At 58.5% G+C, this 18,733-nt stretch overlaps 1 protein-coding gene across 7 annotated transcripts in view; it reads left to right on the top strand.

The window, feature by feature from the left end:
* The window catches only part of IGSF9B (immunoglobulin superfamily member 9B), a 57,480-nt gene that overhangs the window by 20,951 nt on the left and 17,796 nt on the right, over positions 1-18,733 (top strand). For 2 of the 7 annotated variants that reach the window (XM_074400427.1, XM_010330795.3), the window contains exons 8-19: positions 2,023-2,165; positions 2,462-2,602; positions 2,688-2,804; positions 3,037-3,187; positions 4,321-4,444; positions 7,022-7,197; positions 8,173-8,399; positions 9,241-9,325; positions 11,359-11,520; positions 11,867-11,912; positions 12,636-14,291; positions 15,742-15,787. In XM_074400427.1, the coding sequence (XP_074256528.1) occupies positions 2,023-2,165; positions 2,462-2,602; positions 2,688-2,804; positions 3,037-3,187; positions 4,321-4,444; positions 7,022-7,197; positions 8,173-8,399; positions 9,241-9,325; positions 11,359-11,520; positions 11,867-11,912; positions 12,636-14,291; positions 15,742-15,787 (3,074 nt within the window). The other 5 variants (XM_010330794.3, XM_074400429.1, XM_074400426.1 and 2 more) reach the window with 4 other exon arrangements.

The following is an 18,733-nucleotide window of genomic DNA, read 5'->3' as shown; positions in this document are numbered from 1 at the left end:
AAATGAGCTGTTCCTCACCCAGACATTCGAGGGCTTTTGTGCAAGCACCACTATTCAGCTTGCTGATCTTTAATACTGAGCAGCCAGTTGCTTTCCGGCCCCCTTGCAAGCCGAGCCCTGAGACAGACAAGGATGAGTAATGAGGAGTAATGTCCTCCTTTTGATTTGCGGATGGCCCTGTCACTCAGGCAACAAAGGCTGGCGTTGTTGCTGTAGACGACAGACTCTCCATCATTTGCCGGCTGGTGTCGGCAGACTGCTCACACCCAGTGACAGGGAGTGGCAGGGGTGAGAAGTGGAACAGTCTGGGAGACAAGACCGGAGGCAGTGAATGAGCTGAGGACAAACGGACAACGGCTGGTGGCCCTGGAAGTGGAGCTGGTCTGCTGCGGCCCAGAGCTGGACGTGGACGTGTCCACCACTGGTCGCGGTGGTGGAGCATGCTGCCCCTCCCGAGCCCCACGGGACCCCTAACCTCGCAGTCTCACCGTTTCCTCTCTGTGGAGTGCATTGCCTCTCTGCTTGAGCTGTCAACCCCTTAAAGGGCTTTTGGTGTGCTGTATTCCCAGGCCCATGCTTTAGAGAGCCGTGAGGCCCAAGAGAGCAGATCTAGCTCCCCGGACCTGCAGCGGGGAAAAAGCAAGAAGTTATTCGTACGTGACTTAGGATGGGCCCGAGCTGTGCTGGGGTGGGGAAGAACTGCAGGAAGCTGCGCCCCGTCCCTCCTCACTGGATGCAGTCTGCGCCACCTGGCAAGGAGGTGGCCTTGGTGAGGCGGGAGGAGGCAACAGGTGGTGGCCTTTGGAAGACGAGCTGGCCAGAACGAAGGCCCCCTCCTCAAGGCCGCAGGCCATCTGTCTTTCTGGAGACGTGTTTTGGTTTTCCCTGTCTCCCCGGTGCCAGCGTCACCACCCACTCCCCCTTGTCCTTTTTTACCTCCTTCCTGCCTTCAAAGAAAATCCAGGGGGTTGAGATTTACAGGTGGGTGAGACAAGGATTTTTATTTCTGCTAAAAAGCAGTGTTCAGAGTATTTCCCATTCATAAACGCTTTGAAAACCTTGGAGGGAAAAAAAAAAAAACAACTCTACCATGCAAAAGTAGGAAGCTGTGTCTAAATATATAACTCGGCCTGGTATTTATGTAATGCTGTTCTCTGAAGCCTTCCTAGTTCTGGATCCTTCTCCTCTGTAGCCCTCAGGGGAAATGGGAGTACTGAGAGGAGGCGAAATCCTGCACCACCAGAGGTGTGGGGTCCTTGTCGCTCCTCCTAGAGACAGCTTCTTGCTCTGTCATCAGAGTTGGAGCGCAGAGGTGCCATCACGGCTCACTGTAGCCTCAAACTCTTAGGCTCAAGTGATCCTCCTGCTTCAACTTCCAGAGTAGCTGGGACCACAAGTGTGTGCCACCATGCCCAGAGAATGAAAAAAAATCTTTTTCTGGTAGATTTGGAGTCTTGCTGCGATGCCCAGGCTGGTCTTAAACTCCTGGCCTCGTGCAGCCCTCCTACTCCAGCCTCTCAAAGTGTTGAGATTACAGGTGTGAGCCACTGCACCTGGCCTGATTCTGCATTTCAGCTGCACAATCAGATGGGGAAAAGTGATGCCCAGGAAGGCTGGATGGCTAGCAGAGTGGGAGGAAACATACCCCTCTTAAGGTTAAGCCTGTGATGGTGTTCCTCTTGGCTCAGGATGTGGAGAGGGGAACTGCTTGTTGCTCGGGAGACCAGGATAAGGAGCGGTTGGGGAAGGGTGTGGGCAGATGTCGGCTTTGAGGTTTGGGGTCTAGGAACTGAGGGAAATGGACATTGAGAGTCCTCGCCCAGCGGGTAAAGTCCAGGGCTGAAGCATGGCAGGGGCGCTGAGGATTGGAGCAGGCTTGGACGTACGAGCCTTTGAGTGCCTCCAGACATTCCGAGCAGAAGTTCTGAGCGCCTGGGCTGGTGCATGGGCGGCCTTCAGCCTGGATTCTCACCTGGCTTCCCTGTGTCTGTCTGCTCTCCCACCTGCGCTTCCCGTGTGCAGACCCAGCCCGTGTCCTCAACATGCCCCCTGTAATTTACGTGCCCGTGGGGATCCATGGCTACATCCGCTGCCCTGTGGACGCAGAACCACCGGCCACCGTGGTCAAGTGGAACAAGGACGGCCGCCCCCTGCAGGTCGAGAAGGTGCTAGAGAGATGCATGTTGGGGGTCGGAGTGAGGGCTCCCCCCGGTACCGAGATGCCACCTTTGGGCTCTGGATTTCTACCAGGACTCCCGGCCCCTTCCAAAAGCCCTGGGAAAGCAGCTGCTTCTGTAGGGGTCTGTGGTCTCCTGTGGTCTGTGGGTGCCGCTCTCCCTAGGCTGGAGCTGCTGTGCCCTCCCACGTGCTGTCTGGCCCAGCCGGGACCCAGCCTGGGGAGAGCTGGCATGGAATGCGGAGTCTCTGACCAGTGTTCCCCGCTCTCATCTGTGTCTGGCAGAACCTGGGTTGGACCCTGATGGAGGATGGCTCCATTCGAATTGAGGAGGCCACAGAGGAGGCTCTTGGCACTTATACCTGTGTGCCTTACAACACCCTGGGGACCATGGGCCAGTCTGCCCCTGCGAGGCTTGTCCTGAAGGTGAGGTCCCGGGGCTGTGATGGCCTCCATGAGCTGAGTACCTGGATCCCCGGTCTCATGAGGGTGCCTGTGCGTTCCTCCCCAGGACCCCCCATATTTTACGGTGCTACCAGGCTGGGAGTACAGGCAGGAGGCCGGCCGGGAGCTGCTCATCCCCTGCGCAGCCGCAGGGGACCCTTTTCCTATCATCACATGGAGAAAGGTACCTGGGCCCTGGAGCTCCTGGGGCCTTTGGGGAGGTGTGAGGACCCAGCGAGCAGTTCTGTTCTGGACCTGCCCTGACCACAGTGAGCTGACCCTGAAGAGCAGCAGGCACTCAGGAGGAGGGGCAGCATGGGCGGGGGGCGGGGCTCAGGCCCGTCCTCCCCACTCGCTTCGGGCTTCTCACCCCTATTTCTGTTCCCACCCTCTTCCCTGCCCCTTGTTTGGCCAAGGTAGGGAAGCCCAGCAGAAGCAAGCACAGTGCCCTGCCCAGTGGGAGCCTGCAGTTCCGCGCCCTGAGTAAGGAGGACCACGGGGAGTGGGAATGTGTCGCCAGCAACGTGGTCACGAGCATCACTGCCAGCACCCACCTCACTGTCATTGGTACGTGGCTGGCAGGCTGGCTGGGGGTGGGGTGCTGGACGCTGGGGGGGTGCTTCCTAAGTCCAGCCCTGAACCCCGAGTCCAGCACATGCAGCCCTGGCCTGTGGGCTCTGTCAGGGAAGGCCAGTGTGGCTTTTGTCCTCAGGGAGGTCTTTTGGGAACAGGCCTAATGTACACAGCAGCCCAGCTGAGAGAAAGGTGTCTGTGTGGCTGGCAGGGACTGTGGAGCCTTCGAGTTGAAGGGCCTGGGGGGAAGGCAGGAATATGGAATGAGGGAGGCAGGGCCGTGCAGCATCTCGGATGAGGGCACAGAGCTGACAGCTGCAGGCCAGGCCTGGTGTGCCGAGGCGGGCAGGACGAAGTTACTGGTGTTCGGTGTCCAGGCATTCCCATTTCCAGTTGCCCAAGGTGTGTGTCCCGGGGCCTTTGCCTGTCCCCTCTCAGCCTGTCCTTCTGGGTTCCAACGGCTACAATCGTGGCCACAGCCGACACTTTTTGAGCCTTTGCCACCAGTTTTAGGTTCTGTTCCAAGTGGTCTGCACAGATTGTCCTGCACAGCTCCGGAGGTGCTAGCTGGGGTTTCCCTGGTGTATGTGCCTTCAAGCAGAGGTTGGTGTGGCCTGAACGCTTTCTCTGGCGTCATATCACTAGGAAGTGGTGGGTCTGGGATTCAAAACCAGGATGAGGCTCCTGACTGCTGTGCTGTATTGGCCACACGCTGGCACTGTGGTGGAATGGAGCTGTCTCATGAGACCAGAGAACCTTGTGGGGCGGGACTCTGTGGCCATGCCTACACCTTAGGAGGGAGTGTTTCTGTCCTCACCAGAGCAGCACAGGATTTGGGCCAGGATGAGGAGGGCCCTGGTTTCCCTTGGACCCGCTCCTGATGCTGTGTGATCTCCCAGTTGGACTAGAATGCATAGTGGGACAGGTTTCCTGCTCCAACCCCACTAACCAGTAGGGTCAGGGGAGTCGGTGCCTGACCACTTCCCCTCGCCCCCATCCCTTCACTTGCAGTATTGCGCTCTGCTACCACGTGCTTCAGCCTCTCGGGCTCCCCACAGCGAGAAGGTGGGTGCCCAGCCACGTGGCTGAGTTCTTTTCAGTCTGAGAGGTCTCCACTTGATCTCCAGGCACCAGCCCCCATGCCCCGGGCAGTGTCCGGGTCCAGGTCTCCATGACAACTGCCAACGTGTCCTGGGAACCAGGCTATGATGGAGGCTACGAGCAGACATTCTCAGTTTGGTACGGACCTCTGTGAGTCACCCCGGCATGCTTTGCTCTCTGCTTCTCCCCTCCCCCGTCTGCCTGCAGGCCACCCTGGGTGGGGGGAGGTAGGAGAAGGCTGTAGTTCCTGGCCCACCAGCCCTGCACACAGTGAGGTGGGTTGAGACAGTGACGAGGTCCTTGTGGGTGATGGGAGGGGGTCCCTGTGGCCTGAGTGGTCCGGGCTTCTCTGAGCCCTCTCCCTGCTGATCTGCTGCTTTGGTCTGCATCCTGCTTCATCCTCTGGATTCCTCTGGAGTCTGGAAGAGACTCCTTCTCTTCCAGAACTTTGTGAAATTGCCCAACCTGAAGTGTAGAGTCTGATTTTTAGAATTAAAAAAATTTTTTTGGTATTTTTTTATTTGTAATTTTTGTAGGTACGTAGTACATTTATATATAGGTATGGGGTACATGAGCTATTTTGATACAGGCATGCGATGCATAATAATTGCATTGGGGTAAAGGGGTATCACCCCTCAAACATTGGTCCTTTGTCTTACAACAATCCAGTTTTACTCATAGTGATTTAAGAATGTATGACACATTATTGTTGATTGTGATCCCCCATTGTGCCGGCAAATACCAGGTCTTACTCGTTCTTTCCCACTGTGTTTTTATGTGCTCACCCTCCCTACCTCCTGTAGTCTAGTTTTTATTCTATCTCTTCCCCAGTGGCCACAGAAACTGGTGTGGAGAGGTGATGCTCACTTCCCAGCCCTGCGGTCAGCCCGGGCATTTTCTCCCTAGGATCATGTATTTCTCGATTGTTTTCATCCCTCTGTTGTCAGTTTAGCCAGATGCAGTGATTTGAGATCTTTGCATAAACCTTTCAGTACATAGCGCTCTCAAAACTGTGCCAAGCGGGGCACAGGAAGGGAGGAGATGGAAGCCTAGCTGACTCCTCCCATTCCCCGCCCCCCACCCAGGGCTGCTCCTCCCCACACTCGTGTCCTGAGCCAAGAACAGCAGCCACCTGCCCTGCCCCGGGGGTGACAACCTTGAGCCAGGAGGGCGAGCCCCTCAGTGCCTTCTTTTAGGCCTGTCTCACCTGCACATGTCTCTCCAGCCAGGCTCAACTCGAGCCTGAGGAGGAGGAAAAAGGCAGGCGTCCGGGGCAGCTCCGGAGGTTCGCAGAGACCCCGTAATCCACTTCTCAGCAGCGAGGGGAGTTGAGAGGGGAAGCCGCCCTGTCTCCCGTCATGGTGGTTCGGTGGCTGCTTCCCAGGTGGAGTGTCCTGGGGTCTTGATTCTGGATTGGAGCGCTGCTCCTAGATGAGGGGAGCTGCAGCAGCTCGCCTCCCGTCCCCTTTGTTCCTCCCGCAGCAGCGTGGGGGCCCTAACCAGCCCGCCCGGTTGCCGCTGGGAGACTGGTGCTGCCCAGCGCCTTGGTGGGCCAGGGAGGGAGGTCTGGCATGGCCAGGCTGTCTTTGGAGATGCCTGGGTGGGAGGGCTGGGCATACAGTGGGGGCTCGGGCATAGATTGGGGCTCCCCTGCTGCTCGTGGCGCTGCTCCACGCTGCTGCTCATCCGCACCGCTTTTCCACATCTGGCTCGATGCTTTGTTGCCTGGGGCGGGGAGGGGCGGGGAGGGGAGGGGCGGGGCCGAGGTTGGGGAGGTCTCCTTTCCTTCTGCCTGCCTCTAACTTCATGTACTGACTCCGACGTTGGGCACCGGCTTCGTTTCGTTCTGCTTTCCGCTGCCTCAGCTCGCCCTCCTGGGCGTGCATGGCAGTGAGCCGGGAGCCCTGGGCACCCACCAGGCTGCAGCTCAGGGCTGCAAGGAGCAGGTCCGTCCCACAGGCCCACGTCTCCTCCCTGTGGTGACATGGCGGCACTGCACCCACGGCCCGCCGGCTTTGCTGGGAGTTGGGGGCCTGCGGAACAAGGGAAAACCCTCGGCCCTGTCTTCCTGCTCTCCATGCACAGTGTGACCTTTGGGATTGTGACTTCCAACCCTTATGGCCTTAGGGATCCTGCCCCCCGACCCCGTGGGGAAACCCCGGGTCATTATGGTCTTATAACCTGGGCATCTCAGATGACTCAAGTCTGATAACGTTGCTGTTGATTGTCATCCCCTGTTGTGCTGGCAGTCGGATGAGTGAGCCCTGTGGGGGACCCGAGGCCCTACTTTGGCTGTCCCTGGGGCTGTGTGCATCCAGATCCCCTGGGCTCCTTCCCTCGTCCTGCCACTGTTGAGCTGCTTGTCCCCACAACCCAGTGTCCTTACTCTGCCAAGGCAGAGCTTGCTCTTAGGGTTGTGACCAGGATGCGATTCTCCCACAATGCAGCTGGTAATTAATCTGACCAGTGTCCTGAGCATGACTTGTACCTTAAGGCCCCTTCGATAGAGAAGGTGCCAGCTGTGGTTGGTGACCTGGCATCAGGAGGACTGGCACAGCCAAAGCTGGGCAGGTCATCCACCCTGGGCCATGCCCTCTTCTTGCCCTTGAACCTGGGAACGCCAGGCCCACCAGTGCCTTCTCCCTGAGCACCCTGCATACACCCTCTTCTCTCCAGCGTAACCCACCCCGCCCCTCGTCCCCTATCCTCTCTCTCTCTTTCGGCCAGGATGAAGCGGGCACAGTTTGGGCCCCATGACTGGCTGTCCTTGCCAGTGCCGCCGGGACCCAGCTGGCTGCTGGTGGACGCCCTGGAGCCTGAGACAGCGTACCAGTTCAGCGTTCTGGCCCAGAACAAGCTGGGAACCAGCGCCTTCAGTGAGGTGGTCACTGTGAGCACTTTAGGTAAGGGCCCGGGGTGGGATGTCGGGAGCGGAGGTCGTAGAGGTGGTGGGGGCAGCGGCCCAGGTAGCCAGCAGTTGGTCTCCGGCGTGCTGGGCACCTTGCTGAGTGCTCCACAGAGCTGTGCCGTCCGATCTCCCCGTGAGGATTTGTCGTGGCCTCTGTGGGGTTTGCTGGTCCCGCATCAGAGCGCCGTTGGCCGAGTTCCTATTGCTTTTTTTGGTTGGAAGAAAGACACTTAGAATTTTCTCTTTCCTTGTGAGGCCACGTTTGCCACTTCTGTGGCTTTCAGGGGAGACTGGGCATTCTCCCTCCTTGGCACCGCCTGCTGGCTCTTTCCTTTGGCTCCAGCCCCATTGGGTGGTAGGCACGCGCTGCCTCCCGCCATGGAATCTTCTAGGTCATGGTCACTCCACCTTCCTGGAGGCAGCCTCATACTCCTCCCCGCCTGGCCACAGTTGTGTTTGCTCTGCTCTGGAGCCAGAGGAAGGGCCGCTGTGAACAGGCTCTTCCCACGTGGTGTGGGTGGCGCGACTCCAGCCCTGTTCCCAGAATCCACTCCTGAGTGGCTTCCAAGGTGGGCAGTGGGCTGGGATGCTCACCCCCAGTCCTTGGCACCTCTGTGGGGCCTCGTATCGACCCCCAAACTCTGGCCAAGAAGGGAATGGGGAGAGCGACTGCTATGCTTTGAGAAAGAAGATATCCCTGGCTCCCTGGAAGAGTGCAGGAGATGCTTTGATGACATCTAATTATTCCTCCTTCCCTGTAGCTCCCATTTCTCTTCCCTTTTGCGGTACATGATTCCCTCATGTATGTTCTTTAGAAGTACTCTCAAGACAGAACCCTGAAGTCCTGGGCCGCTGGGCCCTGACTCCGTTTCCCTCTGGGCCCTGATGTGCGTGCACAGCAGCGTGGGAGTGCGATGGCCGCTCTGGGCCTTGCTGATGTGCTGTGGTTCTTCTCCCTCCCCTGCTGCAGCATTCCCTATTACAACTCCAGAACCCCTGGTGCTGGTCACCCCACCGAGGTGCCTCATAGCCAATCGGACTCAGCAGGGTGTGCTCCTGTCCTGGCTTCCGCCTGCCAACCACAGTTATCCCATTGACCGCTACGTCATGGAGTTCCGCGTTGGGGAGCACTGGGAGATGCTGGATGACGGCATCCCCGGCACTGATGGAGAGTTCTTTGCCAAGGATCTGTCACAGGTGAGGGCTTTGCTCTTCCTCGGTGCTGCTTCCCAGATCCTGGAAGTGACAAGACTCCAGAGCCACTGGAAGATTTGAGTGACCAACTTTGGGCGTGTGAGGCCAGCCACATACTGTACCTCCTCACCACCGGTCCTGGATTCTCCCAGATTCACTACCAAGGCCTGGACTCAGACCATGGCTGCTGAGGTTTCACAGGCTTTGGGCCAGCTCCGGGACAGCGGGGACCTGTGTTCTGTTGAGGGTCCCAGCACTGACACAAGCTGGGCAGGGCAGGCTCTGAGGCCAGCAGGCGTCATCAGAGCACTGACTCCAGCCCCTTGCTGAGCTTCGCCTGGGGTGGGCAGAGAAGTTCCTGGAAGAATTCTCTTCTAGGTTTCTCCAGGGAAGGTCCCCTCCTCCAATAATTTAGAGTCCCTGGAAGAAAGTGCATTATTTGTTTTTCCAATAGCCCCGTTAATCTTCCATATCTAGCTGGGGAGGGGAAGCAGCTGGTTTCGTAAGACACAGACAATCTCCTCTGTCCTTCTGCCTGCCTTCCTGGACACTCGTTTATTAACAGTGGTTGCTAGAGTCAGCTCACAGTGGCCCTGGAGAGCCTACTGCACATCTCTTCCCCACGCTTTTGGTAACCTCATGTTCGTATCTTGAAGTCAGCTGTCGTGACAGTGTTTGCATCACAGCTGTTGGCCAGTGTGGTCATCACTTAGCAGATACTTAGCAGTCCTCCTGTGCCGTGGGTGCCCTGCCCTTTGCAAGGCTCTGTGCAGGATGAGTGTTTGTGGGGGCAGTGGTCATCTCAGGCCCCTCGGCTGACTGGGTATTGTCCTTGGGGCTGTAGGACACGTGGTACGAGTTCCGGGTTCTGGCCGTCATGCAGGATTTGATCAGCGAGCCCAGCAACATCGCCGGCGTCTCCAGCACAGGTATTTTGGGTTGAGGGTGAGCTGCATGGAAGTTGTTTTGTGAAATAGCTACTCCAGGAGGAGAGGCTGGATTGGAAACTAAGGAGGTGTCTCGTTGCAACTGTGCGAGCTGTAGCCTTTCTTAAGCCCACCAAACCCGTGTTTCCATGATGCGTGGTATTTCGTGAAGCTCAGAAGCTGAGTTTCTGACGCTTCTATAAGATGGCCACAGAAATTCAACTAATCTTCTCATTCTGGTAGTCAGAAAGGACTTGACTGAAGTGTTCTTCGCTGTACATTGTCAGTTTCCTCGTAGGGGAGGGGCTGTGTACCAGAGGAAACGTCAGGTCAGCCAGTGTTTATTGAACGCCTGTGATAGACTTCTTTATAATTATGTGGGTTTTATTTGGAAAATTGTTGTTTGGTGTTGTTTTCCTCCTTTCCTTCCTCTCTCTAGATTTTTAAGGCTAAATAAAGCCAACTCCCTAGCATTTTCTCCATTTATCTTTCTTTTTCTTGGCCCTGGTCCCATTTCTACACATCTTCTCTCCAGCTATATAGTTCCTGAGACACAGCAGGGTCCCTCCCCCAGTGAAGGGGTATCCTTGGTATGGGAAGAGGCTCTTGCCTCTAAGCAAGTGATGGCATCAATTCCCTTGGCACCACTCACCCCGAGACCCCTGGGACCAGGTGGTGGTGGCCTTGTCTGAGGAGCTCATGCAACAGGACTCGTGGAGCTGGGGAAGCGCCGGTGTGGGCACACTGTGGGAGGGCGTGCTGCAGCAGCGCACCAGCAGGGACGGGTGTGGAGTGGGATTTCTGCTTCATACATTAGGCATTAGGCACCAGCGGGCTTTTAAAAAAAAGCAGAATTGTGTCCTATAGGTAGCAGAACCCAGAGTCCTTCTTGACTTTCTGGGGAAAAGACTCAGAGATGGAGGAACTGGGATGAGGGCTTGCAGCCAAGACTGGAGCTGAGGAAGGGTGTTGTGTGGACTCACCCCAGACCGTTCTGGGCTTAGTAGCTCTATGCTGGCTCCTGGCAAGAAATGTGCCTCGTCAGACCTTCGCACGCGGGGGAAGGAGGAGGCAGCAGCCTCAGCATTCCCCGTATTAAGTCCACCATTTCCAAAGGCTGTTGCATTCATTTTCCACTCAGACAATCAGCATAATTTGGATTATTTTTATCCGTTATTACTACCGATGCAGCAATGAGTTCTGGCCAAATACATTACAATCTATCGATTTTGCCTTTGCTGAACCTAGGCAGTGGCACTTACCGCGATCACTTTCTGTAAGATGGTAGGCTGGGGTCTGGTCTTGGTTCTCTCATCACGAGCTCTGTAGCCTTGGGCAGGAAAGGAGGATGCTCAGCTCTTTGCTGTGAAACGGGAGATTTGGGTCCATCTCTGCCATCCCTGCCAGCTCGAGGGTCCTTCTGTACCTGAGGTGCATGCCTGTGCTGGAAGGGGTTAAATACATTTGGATCTGAATTTTGTAGTAATAATCCCTCTTCCTGCTGTAGTATTTTATCCTTAAGTTGCCTTCACACCTGGGCTGTCCTTTTGTAGAGACAGCATGGTGTGAGGCAAGAAATCCAGACTGGGAGCAGGCTGCTGCATTCTGGTTTGAGCACTGATGGCAATATCCACATAAGCAGGTCTCTCCAACTCAGTGGGTCAGAGCTCTTTCATTCAGAGGATGAGAGCAGTGTGTGTGCTCTGTCTAGCTCAAGGGGTTAAATGAGAAGCGCTGATAACATGTATGAAGGTACTTTGGTAACACCCTAGATGAGTATAGATTACTCTTGATGTCATCATCCCCACGGGTGTTTTCTTCCTTACACACTCTGTAGAGACTGACTTCTGTAGACTCTCTTCTCTTCTTGTTCCTGAGCCATCCAAACCTCTTCAGTGCTAGGGTTCGGCGAGGAGCCTGAGCCTTGATACTGTCTGTTCTACAAAGGCAGGGCAAAACGCTGGGGGACTGAAGGTCGGAGCAGGTGAGGACCCGGGGAAGGATGGGCTCATGAGTGCTCCCTACCCTCCCTGCAGACATCTTCCCGCAGCCGGACCTGACTGAGGACGGGCTGGCGCGGCCTGTGCTGGCGGGAATCGTAGCTACCATCTGCTTCTTGGCAGCTGCCATCCTGTTCAGCACCCTGGCCGCCTGCTTTGTCAACAAGCAGCGCAAGCGTAAGCTCAAGCGCAAAAAAGGTGGGTGTCTGTCCCCTTCCCTCGCTCTCCCTGGCCCGGTTTCAAATGCTCCCCATCAAGAGAAACGGACCATTTTTAGCATGGCCCCCCGCTTGGAAATAGGGACATTGAGATCTTGTGGGTAGAGCTGCCCGTGAGACTTGATTTGAGAGTGGGGTTAAGAAGCGGGTGGTGGGGAGAGGCTGCTGGGGCCCAAGCTAGCATGAAGGCAGGGGCCGAAGATGCCCACTGCGGGTAGCTCCTTCCCTGTGCGGCGGAGCTCTGGCCCCGTCAGCCCCTGCAGAGGAGCGTGCTGCGTGGTTGCTGGCTCAGCCTCAGCAGCCTCTCCCCTTCTCTTTCCTTCCAGACCCTCCGCTCTCCATCACCCACTGCAGGAAGAGCCTGGAGTCTCCGTAAGTGTCTCTGATCCTGGGAGGACTGTGCTGTTCATGGCAGGGGGTGTGTGCGTGGACGGCTTGCTTTGCCCAGCCCCATCTCAGTGTCTTTAAGCCATTTCCTCTTGATTGACCTGTGTGTTAATTGTAAGTTGTCCACAGTGGTAGAGGGAGTGGCAGTGTAGATGATCCAAATTAGCCGGTAATCAGTTTCTCTTCAGACTTGGAATGTATTTCTCTAGTGTTTTCCCACCCTAGCAGATTTGCCTCCTTAATATGTGTTGCTTAAGTTGATATTAATGTGAGCTGGCTTGTCTTGAACAGCTGGGAAATGAAGCTGGAGGTGTGCTTAGAGCACACCAGAGAAGGGGCAGGCCAGCACAAAAGTGGAGAGGGGGGTGTTCATTGGAAAGATGGATGATGGGGGGCCAGGCGCGGTGGCTCACATCTGTAATCCCGGCGCTTTGGGAGGCTGAGTCAGGAGGATTGCTTGAGGCCAGGAGTTCAAGACCAGCCTGGGCAACATAGCAACACCCCGTCTTAAAAAAAAAAAAAAAGAAGGAGAAGGATGCACGTCCAGACAGTGGAGAGTTGGCCAAAGCATTTCACACCACGATACAAAGCCAGTTTTCTTTAGCATGAGGATCCTGGGTGCTGGGTGGTTGCCAAGAGAGGGAAAGGAAGTCCTGGCCAGCAGACTCCCCCGCCTCATCCCCTCCCGGCTCTCGCTCCTCCCTACAGCTTGTCCTCTGGCAAGGTGAGCCCCGAGAGCATCCGCACGCTCCGGGCGCCATCAGAGTCCTCGGATGACCAGGGCCAGCCCGCAGCCAAGAGGATGCTGAGCCCCACCCGCGAGAAGGAGCTGTCGCTGTACAAGAAGACCAAGCGGGCCATCAGCAGCAAGAAGTACAGCGTGGCCAAAGCAGAGGCTGAGGCGGAGGCCACCACACCCATTGAGCTCATCAGCAGGGGCCCTGATGGCCGCTTCGTGATGGACCCTGCAGAGATGGAGCCCTCGCTGAAGACCAGACGTATCGAGGGCTTCCCTTTCGCCGAGGAGACAGACATGTACCCCGAGTTCCGCCAGTCGGACGAGGAGAACGAGGACCCCCTGGTGCCCACGTCTGTGGCCGCCCTGAAGTCCCAGCTCACGCCTCTGTCATCCAGCCAGGAGTCTTACCTGCCACCACCAGCATACAGCCCTCGGTTCCAGCCCCGCGGGCTGGAGGGTCCCGGTGGCCTGGAAGGTCGGCTCCAGGCCACAGGCCAGGCCCGGCCCCCTGCCCCACGGCCCTTCCACCATGGCCAGTATTATGGGTACCTCAGCAGCAGCAGCCCTGGGGAGGTGGAGCCACCCCCGTTCTACGTGCCAGAAGTGGGCAGCCCCCTCAGCTCCGCCATGTCGTCCCCACCCCTGCACACCGAGGGGCCCTTTGGCCACCCCACCATCCCCGAGGAGAATGGAGAGAACGCATCTAACAGCACGCTGCCCTTGACTCAGACGCCTACAGGAGGGCGCTCCCCTGAGCCCTGGGGCCGGCCAGAATTCCCCTTTGGGGGACTGGAGACCCCAGCAATGATGTTCCCCCACCAGCTGCCACCCTGTGATGTGCCCGAGAGTCTGCAGCCCAAGGCCGGCCTCCCCCGAGGACTGCCCCCCACCTCCTTGCAGGTGCCCGCGGCCTACCCGGGCATCCTGTCTCTGGAGGCACCGAAGGCTTGGGCAGGCAAGTCGCCCGGCAGGGGCCCTGTCCCAGCACCCCCCGCCGCCAAGTGGCAGGACAGACCTATGCAACCTCTGGTAAGCCAAGGGCAGCTGCGACATACAAGCCAAGGCATGGGCATACCCGTGCTGCCTTACCCCGAGCCGGCCGAGCCGGGGGCGCACGGCGGCCCCAGCACATTTGGCCTGGACACCCGGTGGTACGAGCCCCAGCCCCGGCCCCGGCCCAGCCCCCGGCAGGCCAGGCGCGCCGAGCCCGGTTTACATCAAGTGGTGCTACAGCCTTCCAGGCTCTCACCTCTGACCCAAAGCCCCCTCAGCTCCCGCACCGGCTCCCCTGAGCTCGCCGCCCGCGCCCGGCCTCGCCCAGGCCTCCTGCAGCAGGCAGAGATGTCAGAGATCACCCTGCAGCCGCCGGCTGCAGTCAGCTTCTCTCGCAAGTCCACGCCGTCCACGGGCTCCCCGTCCCAGAGCAGCCGCAGCGGGAGTCCCAGCTACCGGCCCGCCATGGGCTTCACCACACTGGCCACAGGCTACCCTTCCCCTCCACCCGGCCCCGCCCCTGCGGGGCCTGGGGACAGCTTGGACGTGTTTGGACAGACGCCTTCCCCTCGAAGGATGGGGGAGGAATTGCTCCGACCAGAGCCCCCACCACCCACGTTACCTACTTCAGGGTGAGTGCGCCGCCTCTTCCGCCACCCACACCTGGTCAACTTCCTTCCCCACCCGCCTCGCCCTGCCCTCCGCCCCGTCCATCCGCCCGGCGACAGGGCTTGTGTGGACATGCTGCACCAGCATCCCTCGGGAGAGGAGTTCTGGCCGCCGCGGTACTGGCAGGGTGCAGTCGCTGGGGTGGAGCGGGCTCACCTGCTCAGGTGTCCTGCCGGCAGCATGAGGCATCTTCTCCAGCAAGCCCCGAGCTCTCAGCGGGCCCACCACCTACCGGGGAGCAGCGGATCACAGCGAGTGGCCTTGTGAGGGTGGCCCCAGTCCCTCTTGGAGTTGACGGCTCTTCGTGTCCCTGTGGTCCTGGCATCGGGCCGTGGCCCTGGGGGTTGCCCACACACACCTCGTGTCTAGCCTCCTTTTCTTCCCTGGCCCCTCCTCCTTGCTAAGCAGGACCCCAGAGCCTGACTTCTCCGGACCACCAGGCCAGGGGCCTCCTGTTCCCAAACTCCTGGCCCTTAGCAGCCCTAGTGAGCGCCGGACTCCAGCCCCCTCCTCAGCCTCTCCTGGAGGCCCAGAGAAAAGTGTCAGGCCTTGTGACCGTGTGCAGGACACGTCCCCCACCCCCACCTGTATACCTCGCAGGAAGCTGCAGAGACAGACAGACAAGCTCCCGTGATCAGCCGGCCTGAGAGCGCACTCTCTAAACTGTAGCAGCTGGTATTCCAGGTACCAGAGCCTGGACGCCTGTCTGTGCCTCCTCTTCTCTCATCCTTCTCCCCGGCCCTCCCTTCCTCCTTCCCCTGCCCCTCCTCCCTTTAGTCTTTCTCTCTGCCTATCTTCCTTCCTCTCCATCGTCTTTGGGTTGACCTGACTTGCTCAGAAGAGCCGGCCACGCCTCGGTAGTGCCCCTGGATACCCCGTTCCCCGCCCTCTTCTCTCTCTCTTTCTCTCCCTGGCTCCGTCCTTTGGTCTCTCTTCTTGATGTAGCCGCCTGTGGAGGGAGCAGAGAGTTCCAGAGGAGGCTGGCCTGGTGGTAGGCAGGATGGGAGGTGGTCGAGGAGGAGGGAGCCCAGCGCCCTCCCCCTGCCCCGTCCCCCACCCTCCCTGGTACCTGGAAGTACAAGGTCACCTCCCACCCCAGCCCCATGGTGGGCTGCTCCCGGGCTGGTGAAGGGGGTGCGGGGCTTAGGGCGCAGGGAGGTGGAGGAGCCGCAGCCGCCGCCTCTGTGTGCGCGGGAGGTGCCGCGGCAGCCCTGTCTCTGTGCTTTGTGCGCGCTCAGCTCATCTGCTTCCTTCCATCGTGTCTGGGTCTCCGTCTCTCTCCTCCTCCCTCCCCCATGCTCCGGCCTCGCCTGTCCGGTGCTCGCTGTGCCCCACCCCTGCTTCCCTCTGGGTGTGCGTGGGCGGTGCCCCCCGGCCCGTGTTGATAACTGCTTTGTTTCTGATTGATCTCAGCTATCTGGGCAGTGTTGTCGAGACAAGCCTCTCCTCAGCTCAATAGGTAAGGGAGCTCCTCGGCTGGGCGGGCGGGGGCGGGCAGGCGGACGGGGCTTCGGCCGGGCCATTGCTTCCTGGACAGGGGATCCAAACCATGTCCCCTCACCGCCCCGTGGGGTGGCCGCTGCCGCTCCTCGATCCCCACGGCTTCTGGGTTCCCCACATCGAGCCATGCTCGGCACCGCCTAGCTGCAGCTTCTGCCCCCCACCCCATTCCCGGCCCCGGCCCCTCTAGAGCCCCCTGCGGCTCTCCTCACTCTGACGCCTCGCCAGCCTGCTGCCAGTACACCCAGGGCCTCCCACAGAAGCCCTGGGGCCCTGCATGCACCCCGAAGGAGCCCAGAATGCCCGAGATCTGCTTTGCATCTCTGCACCCTTGGGGACCTCTCTGTGGCCCCTCTGGTATCCAGGGAGAGCCCCCCACAACCCCCATTTTCCCAGCAGCTCCAGGCATAGCGTCCCTTCCCCTGGGGCAGCTGGCCCCTCACCAGCTTCTTGGGATCTTCGTGGTATTCTGGAGGAGCACAAGGTTGGGGGTGAACCCCACTTCTTACCTGCCAGTGGGGTCCTCTAGGGTCAGGTCCCTGCAGTCCTGCAGGGCTTTGTAGGGAAATGTGCTCCCCTGTGCTCCTTGCCTTCTGCAGCCTGACCTTGGTAGTCACAGGACTGAAATGTGACCTCGTGCTTGGGTCCATGTTGCTTTCAAGATCCCTGTTACAACCTTGCCAACCTCCTCGGGTCACACTGTAGGGAAAGGACCTTAGGAGGACCTCCCCAAAGGGAGGCTTCCCCTGGGCAGACAGGCATGGAGCTGGCAAGGAGTGAAACCCCCAGGGACCAGCACTGTGTCCCTCCCTCTGCCCCTGCCGTTGACCTCTCCTTGAGTGTCCTTCCAGGTGGAAGCCAAAGGAACGTGGGCATTCAGGGAGACTTTCAGTCCCTCACAGAGGCTCAGGGCCACCTGAAGCTCGCTCCTTCTCATAGTAGCCTAACAAGGCACTGCCTACCACCGTGGACCCCCCCAAGCCTGTGCCTGGGCACCCACAGTCAGGCATCAGGCGCCTGCATGGGAGACGGCGAGCCTCCAGTCCGGGTGGTTCTGGCTTCCCAGGCGAGAAGGAGACACATACCTTCCCCACCTAGAGATGTCAAGGGAGGCTGGTTTTCCTAACCAGGGCTGTAATTCTCATTTAGTCTTAAGAGTGGCCTCTAGAAAGAGGACTGCCCTGACATTTCTTTATCATCTGCAGCTATAAAATCGTTAGCAGCCCGTAGGCCCTGGAATTGTGGGTGAGGCTGTCTGGCACAGGGTGAGTGTGAGGGCTATCAGGTAGTGTTTATGAGCTCACCTGCTCTGGGGCCGTCCTGCGGCCAGAGACCCACTGGTCCTTCACCTTCCCGATCTCCCTCCATGTCCCAGCTGTGACTCTTCCACAGCCCCCGGAGGTGTGCGAGCCCTAGACCAGCCCTCACCCCAGCTCCTGGAAATTCCTAGACTCCACTCCCATGTGTTACTTCCTCGCCCTTTCACTCAACTCCATTGACCCTCTCCTTTCCCAGCGTCCCCACTGTGCCAGATCCAAGAGAAGCCCGCTCTCCTTTCACTGCTGTGGCAAACCCAGAAACCAGGGGCAGCGATGAGGGACCATCGTTTCTCTCCCGGGCCTGGCCAGCATCCCCAGCCTAGGAGAAGGAGACCCTCCCCATCCTGAGTCAGCCCCTCGGTGCTGGGCTCTCCTGCCTGCTGGGAGCCTCCCCGGTACGGCTGCTGGGCCCTGGGGAGACGCAGGCTCTGTTCCGACGCTGTCTCCCCGCTGCACCTTTGCATGTGCTCCCTCTCGGTCTCGCTTGGAGAAGTTGTGGCAGCTCTTGTCCACGTGCGTTCTCGCTGTTTCTTTTCCTTTCAGTTCCTCTCCTGTTCCTTTGGGCCATACCTGTAGTTGTTTCCCTGCCTTTCCTCTTTTCTCTCTCCCTTTTTTCTCCTCTTCCCAACTCCCTTCTCAACATGGGGAGTTGTATTGCGTGGACCTGTCCTTTCTGTGGACTGCGGGGAGGCCGAGCCAATTCTTCGCCCCCCTCTGAGCCTAGTGATGCCCTGTCCTCACCTCTCCTTCCACTCCCTTTCCCATTCAGGCTGACTGTCAGTGCAGGGAGGCAGGTGGGTCCGGAGCATGGAGTGGCCCCTTTCCTGGGTCAGCCTTAGGAAGGGGCCCCCTTGGAAACAAGCCTCTGCCGGGTTCTGAGGCAGAGCACCGGCCTGAGCGTGGCCCTCCGGAAGGGTTCTGTCTTGTGGTCAGCGGGGTGGGTTCAGGCCTCCAGGCTCCTGCAGTGGGCCCACCCTTCCCTGGCTATGGCCCGGGTGTGAGTGGCTTTCCCCTGTCTCCATCAGGGTATAATCAGGCAAGTGGTATTTGCTCTCAGGCGATTAGAAGAGGAAGAAAATGCCCATCAAGCCACTGCTGCGGCCTGTTGGCCAGGGGACACCTGAACAGGGTCATGATGGTCAGTTCCTGGGCGCTGAGCTAAGGAGTGTGCAGGGGGTTTGACTTTCCCTGTCCTAAGGCTTGCCTCCACTTTGGCCTGGGCGCATCTTTCCTCAGCTCTTCTGGCTAAGCTGAGAGCTAAGCAAATAAGACCTCCTGGGCTACCTGGTCATGATTTGGGTTTTATGTGGATTTTTTGAAAAGAGAAAGAGAATTGGCTGGGTGTGGTGGCTCATTCCTATAATTCTAGCACTTTGGGAAACCAAGGAGGGCAGATCTCTTGAGCCCAGGAGTTCGAGACCAGCCTGGGCAACATAGTGAAGCCCTGTCTCTACTAAAAAATAAAAAAAAAAAAAAAAAAAACTGGGCATGGTGGCACATTCCTGTAGTCCCAGCTACTTGGGGGGCTGAGGTGGGAAGATCATGTGAGCTGGGGAGGTCAAGGCAGCAGCGAGCTGAGATTGCAC

This window comes from Saimiri boliviensis, chromosome 6 (genome assembly GCF_048565385.1).
Source record: "Saimiri boliviensis isolate mSaiBol1 chromosome 6, mSaiBol1.pri, whole genome shotgun sequence".
Classification (NCBI taxonomy): Eukaryota; Metazoa; Chordata; class Mammalia; order Primates; family Cebidae; genus Saimiri; species Saimiri boliviensis.
The sequence above is the reverse complement of the archived record's forward strand: the minus strand, read 5'-3'. Positions and strand labels throughout refer to the sequence as shown.